Source organism: Pangasianodon hypophthalmus, chromosome 25, assembly GCF_027358585.1.
Source record: "Pangasianodon hypophthalmus isolate fPanHyp1 chromosome 25, fPanHyp1.pri, whole genome shotgun sequence".
NCBI lineage: Eukaryota > Metazoa > Chordata > Actinopteri > Siluriformes > Pangasiidae > Pangasianodon > Pangasianodon hypophthalmus.
In genome coordinates this window covers 9,362,399-9,371,959 of record NC_069734.1, presented here as the reverse complement: position 1 = coordinate 9,371,959, position 9,561 = coordinate 9,362,399, and the positions used below count along the sequence as shown (strand labels likewise).

Genomic DNA, 9,561 nt, shown 5'->3' with positions numbered 1-9,561 from the left:
ACAAAAAAAATTACATACAACACATTTTAAACTGTGGCCCACACAGTACCAGTTCTAAATTAGACTCATTATATGACTCATTAGACAAAGTATAAAAGCACTTTACTAATGCCATATTACACTTATATGTAAAATTATGATAAGGCAATACAATATAACAATTTGTTTTAGACACACAATATTTTCAACAGAAAATAACAACGGAATGGGAAAATTCCTGCTGAGAAAATGTAATTATAGTCCCACTTAAACAATTAAACAGAAAAAAATGGTCATGGCTCATGGAGTTATGTTTACAATATTGAAATAACAAATTATAGTGTCACTTGCCAAAAATGTCTGCTTAACCAGCTGTGCCCAGCTGTGCCCATTTCACTATGATGAGGGAAGCGACAATCATTGCTTTTGCACTTTATCTCCATCTGCTGGTGAAGCTCCATTAGAACTCTGCAGAAGTAAATCATTTTCCACTCCCCGGGGTGTACAGTAATGATCATATTAAAAACTAGGGTGGGATTCTGTGTTTAGCAGCAATCAATTCAATGCATGATTCATTCAGTGCTGAAAGTGTTGACCTGAAAGAGAAAATGTTAGCTCAGTTTGCTTTGATCCCATGCAATCAAATTTTGTATTTAATGTGTAAATAAATTAAAAAGTAATAATAATAATAATCACTCTCCCACTCATTTTCAGTAAATGCTTCATCCTGCTTAGGGTCATGGAGGATCCGGAGCCTATCCCAGAAACACTGAGGTGGGAATACATCGTTAATGGGACACCAGTCCATCGCAGGTCACCAGATAATTAAATAATAATAACTACATGAGGCACGTTGCACAACAGACAGTGTTGGTGGCTCACAGCACCAGGGTCTGGGGTCCAATCTTGAGCAATGTCTAGTGTCTGTGTTAAGATTTCCGGTTTCCTCCCACCTCCCAAAAAATATGCCAGTAGTTGGATTAGCCACTCAAAGTTGTCCATAGGTGTGAATAAGCATGTCCGGTGATAGCTTGGCTTCCCATCCAGGGTGTATTTCTGCCATGATCCACAGCCACTGGAAAAGATGAAGCTGTTAATGATGAAGAATGCATCTTACATTGATAAAATACAACTCTTCAATATGGCTGCTAAAAAGTATTAATGAAATATAAATCGAAATTGAACTACAATATGCACAGATTCTTTGGAAAGTCCTACATCTGTTTTTATGTATTTGTTTATTTATTACTTATATGAAGTCACGTGGTGGGGCCACGGTGGCATAGTGGGTAGCATGCTTGCCTCACACATCTGGGGTTGGGGCTTGAATCCTGCCTCCGCCCTGTTTGCACAGATGTTCACCCCATGCTTTGGGGGTTTCATCTTGGTACTCTGTTTCCCTCCACCTGTCCAAAGACATGTGTTATAGGCATTTCCGAATTGTCCACAGTGTGTGAATGTGTGTGTGATTGTGCCCTGTGATACGTTGGCAAGGAGGGTGTCCCCCACCTTGTACCCCGAGTCCCCTGGGAGAGGCTCCAGGCTCCCCTGCAACCCTGTGAAGGATAAGCGGTATGGAAAATGCAGCACCTAGTAATACACCTGATTCTAATTCTACAACTCTTTTCACTTGTGTCTCTGCAAAACATCTTGTTCACTTAATAAATCCTCTTACAACCTTCAAAAAAAATGACTGAAAACTCAGATCTTCGAAGTGCTTGAATGTCAGTGTAATAATCCCCCCAGCCCTTTCTCTGTCTAAGTGCCCTCCAGTTACTGCTCACCTCCCAAAAACATGCCAGAAGTTGAACTGGTGACTCTAGTTTGCCAATGATGAGTGTGTGACGAATGAGTGTGTGAGCATATGTGTGCGTGGTGCCCTATGATAGACTGACATCCAATCCCGGGTGTATTCCTGCCTTGCGCCCAGTGTTCCCAAGGACAGGCTCTGGCTCCACCACATGAATGAATGGATGAATGAATGAATGAATTCATACTGATCTTGGAATGATGCTTTATTTATTGGAGTGATTTGTTATTGTATCGAAATTGTGGCCATCACTTGTTGAGCGCTCCATAAGCTGTGGCTCTGTCTGTTCTTCCTACAAATATCTTGCACATAGTCTTTAACAATTCTATGATGTAATTGCATAAATGGCTGTACAATTAATTTACAAGTTAATAAATGCAAATAATGTCTCATTTGTTTGTTTGTTTGTTTGTTTTTGTTCATTGACATTATACAACCCCAAAATGCAACCGTCAAATGGAAACGCAAATGTTCATAATACAGACGTTTTGAGCATCTGCAGCTGTGATTCCTTCTTCAAGCAGAAAAAATAAATAAATAAAGTAACACACAAATTTGATGTGATTCATTTAAGAAACAATAAGATAATGTTGGTCCCTAAACCAGTCAGTCACACTGGTTGCTGGGCGTTTATTTGGGATTGATTAAGCATCACTAGATTAACCAATCAGACTGTGTGATGGGCGTTGCCATGGCAAAAACCACGCCCCTCATTAAAAAGTCATTCTGAGGTTTGTTTTTCTGATCAGTATTACAGTTTTGAACAATTTCTTTCCTAAATAAATCTGGAGTGACTAGACATAAATTTAACGAGGAGAATTTGTTGTCTGCAGTCGAGGTGAGTTTTCTGTTGAGTTTACTAAATAGCTTGGTCACTAGCTAGTTAGTAAGCTAGTTAACTAGCTAACTGCAGTTATTACATGTTATTATTTATTTTCTTCAAAAAGCAGGAGTATGATCAGACCCATGGACATGCAAAACTTTCTATAGGAATTTTCTTGCAAAATGGTTGCATGTTTGGATCATGTGACCAGTCTGGAGAACCAATCATGCACCTGTACAGAGGTTGAGTCTTACATTGATGTACACAATCTGTACCATGTCAGGGAACAGTACACATGTTCAAGGCTTAAAATAAGTCTGATTGGATCCTAAAATGACAAATCTGAGCGTTTGAGGCTAGTATTGGGTGCCAGTGCTCTGTATCACATTCATTCATCATTAGCCATTCAGTATATTTTATAGATGTCTCTAGTTTTTAAATTCTACCTTTTAAAGGGCATTATGTGGCATTATGTGTATCACCATTACCTACTTGCATACTTTATTAAAACCAGCTACAAAGTAATAAAGAGTAATGATCACTTACATTATATCTACATAGTAACAAGTAGCTGATTGATAGATGTATCTTATGCCGGTATCATTCTCCAGTATCATTATATTATCAGGAAATATGACGCATATTGTAAGCCGTGAATGTCTTCAGGTATCATGATACTATGTTTCTGCTGTATCATCAGTCTGTAGTGTCTCATGACTCTTTGTTCTTCTTCTCATAAATCCACTCCGATCCACTCTTCACTGTTTTAGATTCCACTGAGCTGTGGAGTATGAGTACACAATGAAGCGGCGCTCGGACGATCAGGAAACAGCGTTTGGGTCTCAGCGGCGGCTCCACGGAGGCACGGAAAGCTTTCATCACCGTGTTGTTCCCACTGGATCTTCCGTCTACGGGGCTGCCTCAGAGAACATGCAGCCCACTTCATATAACAGAATTTTTTTTGTGTGTGTGTGTGTTAATGTGTGTCTCATTAATTTCAAGAGACATAATAATGGAGATCCTGGTGAGAGAACAACTATTTATAGCTACTATAAAATAATGAATAACAGGAACTAACCTCTGTGTTGGGAAAGTTGCACTGGAGCCTCCGTCACTGAATGTTAAATAAACGTCTCCTTACCAAAAACGTCACATGTCAACTTTTATACACTTTTCTTTGTTAAATAACAACACATTTCTTTTCTTAGATTATCTGAATGAGGTGTTACTATAGGAAAGATAATGCATTAGAATGAGCGCATCAGTATAAACCTATCATTTATGTTGTAGTTGTAACTATTGTTAGGGTCATGCTGTTATAGAAAATTAATCAACAGCTTTGATAATTGAACTGTGCTATGGTATATATCATGATTTGACTGTTATTTTTGTGTTAAGTCATAGCTCACCTCACGTATGCTGCTTAAAATTGAAGCACCTCCAGTGTAAAACACCTTCCTGTGTCCCTGGATGTGATTGCATTCATAACTGCTTAATTTTCAACTTAATAAATGTGAACAACATCTGTGTGTTTGTTTATTTGTTTACTGATATCCCGCAACCTGAAAATGCAACCGTGTGCAACAAGTACTTATATTTTTCTAGGCCTGTTAGGATCTATTTAAAGATGAAGAGGACACACAAATTTTCATAATACAGATGTTTTGAACATCTGCAGCTGTGTTTATTTCTTCAAAGAGATAACGCAAATTTGATGTGATTCATTTAAGAACCAATAAGATAATGTTGGTCGCTAAACCAGTCAATCATATTGGCCGGTGGGCGTTTACTCGAGGAGATTAGGCGGGAAGCGTCAGTGGATTGACCAATAAGATTGTGTAATGGGCGTTACCGTGATCAAAGCCACGCCCTCTTGATGAAAAATCGTTCTGAGGTTGTTTTCCCGATTTGAGCCAATTAGCACACTAGCATGTTCCTGGAGCTCTGGCGCCTTGGATGGAGGCTGATTAAATTTCCCCTCATTAACACGACTTTACAGTACTGAAGCTTTGAGCGATTTTTTTTCCCCCAAAATAAATCTGGAGTGACTAGACCCGAACTTATCGAGGAGACTTTGTTGTCTGCGGTCGAGGTGAGTTTTCTGATGTATTTACTAACTAGCCTGCTAACTAGCTAAAGCATATGAGTAGCACATTAGCATCCTAGCTATATAAATCGCGGACTGATTTAACATCCGGTATTTTGTCCATTTATGGTTTAAAATGAGATTATGTATTCTCGTGAAAGCAAAAACCAACTGCACTATAGATGAGTTGAGACACCTTGCTAATCTATCAGTTTGCATGAGCAGCTAGTTAGCGAGCCTAACACAGAAGTAATAATGTTAATATTTATCAGAATAGTTTACAAACATGCAGAGAGTCGCTGTAATGCTGTTTCGTTGCTCGTCCAGTGAGTTATCCACGTTAACAACCTTGCTAGCTAGCTAACATTTGCTATGCACTTAGCAAGCTGGGCTGGCTAGTTAACCGGATTTTATTTAATATTTTATTCTCTGAAATGTAATTTAATATATTAGCTAATATATATGCTGTCAATATATTAGCGAATTGAATGCACTAGCATAGCTAGCTAATGAGAACCCGGGTGAATTCTCTGAAAGGTTAAGATATTTATTTATATTTACGTTCCTGGTTTGTTTCATTGGTTTAATTCTGTTTTTTGTGTCTATTTATACTGTAATGTCCACATTTCAGGGTTAGCTAGCTAGCTGTGTGGTGTGTAATGGTTGCCAGCTGTCTCAGTCACAGGCCTGTAACACACACACACACACACACACACAGCGCGCGCACAGAGAGAGAGAGGAGGGAAGGGAGGAAAAAGAAATCAAACTCTGTGTACAACTATGCAAACTTTTTCTAAAAGTTTGGCCTCTTTTCACGTCCGGAGTTCAGGTTCCTCATTAAAGAAAGTTGAGAGCCGGGGGTTTAAACACTTCTGCTTGACATGGAGCTGTGAGTGTGTCAGTGAGGAGAGGTGTGTGTGTGTGTGTCTGTGAGCATCATCAGTATCATCAGACTCTAGTGTCTCATGACTCTTTGTTCTTCTTCTCATAAATCCACTCCGATCCACTCTTCACTGTTTTAGATTCCACTGAGCTGTGGAGTATGAGTACACAATGAAGCGGCGCTCGGACGATCAGGAAACAGCGTTTGGGTCTCAGCGGCGGCTCCCCGGAGGCACGGAAAGCTTTCATCACCGTGTTGTTGCCGCTGGATCTTCAGTCTACGGGGCTGCCTCAGAGAACATGCAGCCCGCTGCTGGTGTGCAGTACTCTCAGGTCCCTCAGACCTTTCAGGTACGTGATGGATGCTGTCTGCATGTCAGCTTTAAATAGATAACGCTCGGATTAAATGCAGCCTGAACAGTTAATTGGCTTATTTGAAAATCTTTACTGTAATGTTTAGTCATCTCCATTATCTGCAACAAATGATTGCAGTATTTGTTCAGTTAAGCAAAACATAGAGTATTAGTGCTCATTAAACAGGCTGTTACATTGTTTTTGTTTTTTCCTCCCACCATTTTCCCTTTCAGGTGCCCTTGGCTCAGAGCTCGGGAGGACATGGACACAGCGACAGTCCTGCAGTCCACGCCGGCGCACATCATCACGGCCCCGTGGTCCAGCCTACAGGAGCCGCCGTGGGTCAGGGTCACTCTCATGCCCCGCCTGCTTCTGCTCCAACACCAGGCCAGCAGCAGTTCCAGAGGCTCAAGGTACGACTTCAGTCCATATGTAGACTTCACTGAGGTGTTTCTGCCAACACGATTGTACATTATATACATTAACTGCTGATTGAGAGTAGATTGTGATTGCTCTGTTGTGTTTGGATGCCGGCAGGTGGAAGACGCTCTTTCCTACCTGGATCAAGTGAAGCTCCAATTCGGGAATCAGCCTCAAGTTTACAACGACTTCCTGGATATAATGAAAGAATTCAAATCTCAAAGGTCAGATTGTATTGACTGTGCTGTTAGTAAAGATCTGGTTTCAAGTTTATTTTCTGTAAAATCACCTTAAATTTACATATGTGCAACATGTTTTTTAATAAGTAAATCATTTTGGGAAGATTATTGTGAGTGTGCAGACTGGTCAGTACCACAACACCTTTGCATATTGAATTCTCCATTCTGATTGGCTGGAAGGTGTTGATGAATTTTCTATAACAGCACAGGTCTGACAGTAGTTCTGTCTGCAGGGAAAACTGCATATTAATGTACTCGTTCTAATACATTATTGTTTCTATATTAACGTCTTACCCTGGGAAATGCAGGGCAGACCCTCCACAGATTAAAAACATGTGTAAACACTGATATGGTGAAGCAGTGAAATGATGTTTATTTAGCATTTTTGTAATGAATTTCCAGGGTCAGCACTACTGTAGCAGTCCGAGGTAAAGCTGTAATTTTTCCAACACTTGTAAAGTCGATCTGCTTAACTTCAAGAAAGAGGAAATAAGAGAGGCTGCTGAGGGAATGACTGTTTGTAGCTGATATATTTTAAGTGAGAACAATGGCTAACTTTTTTTTTTGGAGGTTTCCCACCATGAAACATAACCATAAAAGAATAAAATGTACAATGTTTTGTTCTTTAATTTATAAATAATTGTTAGCATTGGCAGCTTGCTGTGGTATAAGAGGAATAAAAAACTTCAGCCAATGCTATTATTGGAAAATATTCAACTGTTGTGGTGGTGACAGTAATTCTGCTTCACGTCAGATCGTATCACACAGCCCTACCGTTGATTATTTTCTTGTAACAGCACATCGTGTTGTGTTTTATTCCTGCGTGTGCGCATATTTAATATCAGTATAATCACAATTTATTATTAATAATGCGTTTGTGCCATGTTTTACAGCAAGCACTCATTAAGTAATTACTGTGCAATTACATGCCAAAGTACTTACTGGTTATTGATGTGTATCATGTGTCTCTGTGTGTTTCCAGCATCGATACACCAGGCGTGATTAACAGAGTGTCGCAGCTATTTAAGGGCCATCCAGACCTCATCATGGGCTTTAATACCTTCCTTCCCCCCGGCTACAAGATAGAAGTGCAGACTAACGACATGGTGAACGTAGGCCAGGCCAGATCCATCACATCACGCCACATGGTGTTTCAGTACAGAACATCCCCATTACGCACCATGACAAGGCTGTTAAAACATAGTCATGAAATGTAAATTGAAATTGAAATACAATATGCTGAGATTCTTTGGATAGTTCTATTTCTGTGTTTATGTATTTATTTATTTATTACCTATATGGAATAAGGGCTTGTGTGTCGTATCAATGATTGCAATCTACAAGAAAGTGGCACCTAGTAATGCACATGATTCTAAGTCAACAGCTCTGTTCACTTATTCCTCTGTGAAATAAATAGCAAAATCTTGATCACTTACAAATTCTCTTACAACCTTCAAAAATCGAGTAAAGCCTCCGTTCTTCCTGAGTGCTTAAATGTCAGCATAGCAATAACCTCAGCTCTTTCTTTGTCTAGGTTCTCTCTGTTTTGGTATCTCTGTGGGTTTCCACTGGGTTCTCTGGTTTTCTTAAAGTTCCCAAAAACATACAGGTGGTGATTTGGTGACTCTAAATTTCCTGTAGGTGTAAATGAGCGTGTGAATGTGTTACTGTATGAGGCCCTGCGATGGATTTGCTTCCCATCCAGGCTGTATTCCTGCCTCACACCAGTGATCCTGGGATAGGCTCCAGATCCACCACGACTCTGACCAGGATAAAGCACTTACTGAGGATAAATAAATGAATGAATGATGATCTAGGGTGTCTGAAGGTATTATTTATTGTTACGGGGTAATTTGTTATCGTATCAAAATTGTGGGCATTGTTTAATATAGGACTATAGGACTAGCTCTTACTTCAACTTTGTTTAGCTGTGGCTGGCTCTGTGTGTTCTTTCTACAAATATTTTGCACATAGTCTTTAACATCTATTATGATGTGACCAAAGGTGTGGGAAGCAGGGGTGTTGTACCCTCAGGGTTATATCTATCTATCTATCTATCTATCTATCTTAATTTTGTGTATATATATATATATATATATGAGAAATTGACTTTGAAACTGAGTATTCTGAGTGTTTTTTTCATTTGTATGTTGGAGATAGTCTTCCTCTTATACAACACCTATTTACCAATGATTAAAATTTTTTTATTTATTAATGAACAACACATTGCACTTTTTGTACAATATCTATAAGACCCAAGTGTACAGGACAGAGGAGTTTACACTTTCTGGTTTCTCAGCAACATGAGAAGCTGCGTTTTTTTTTTTTGTATGTGTGTGTTAATGTGTGTCTCATTAATTTCAAGAGACATAATAATGGAGATCCTGGTGAGAGAACAACTATTTATAGCTACTATAAAATAATGAATAACAGGAACTAACCTCTGTGTTGGGAAAGTTGCACTGGAGACTCCTTCACTGAATGTTAAATAAATGTCTCCTCACCAAAAACGTCACATGTCAACTTTTATACACTTTACTTTGTTAAATAACAACACATTTCTTTTCTTAGATTATCTGAATGAGGTGTTACTATAGGAAAGATAATGCATTAGAATGAGCGCATCAGTATAAACCTATCATTTATGTTGTAGTTGTAACTATTGTTAGGGTCATGCTGTTATAGAAAATTAATCAACAGCTTTGATAATTGAACTGTGCTATGGTATATATCATGATTTGACTGTTATTTTTGTGTTAAGTCATAGCTCACCTCACGTATGCTGCTTAAAATTGAAGCACCTCCAGTGTAAAACACCTTCCTGTGTCCCTGGATGTGATTGCATTCATAACTGCTTAATTTTCAACTTAATAAATGTGAACAACATCTGTGTGTTTGTTTATTTGTTTACTGATATCCCGCAACCTGAAAATGCAACCGTGTGCAACAAGTACTTATATTTTTCTAG

At 39.0% G+C, this 9,561-nt stretch overlaps 1 protein-coding gene across 1 annotated transcript; it reads left to right on the top strand.

The window, feature by feature from the left end:
* Positions 1–4,401: 4,401 nt before the first annotated feature.
* LOC128317457 (paired amphipathic helix protein Sin3a-like) lies at positions 4,402–9,479 on the top strand. The gene is made up of 5 exons (XM_053229405.1): positions 4,402–4,704; positions 5,721–5,931; positions 6,168–6,347; positions 6,472–6,578; positions 7,576–9,479. The coding sequence occupies exons 2-5, from the start codon at positions 5,752–5,754 to the stop codon at positions 7,808–7,810; spliced, it is 702 nt and encodes a 233-aa protein (XP_053085380.1). The 5' UTR covers positions 4,402–4,704; positions 5,721–5,751; the 3' UTR covers positions 7,811–9,479.
* The last annotated feature ends 82 nt before the right edge of the window (positions 9,480–9,561 follow it).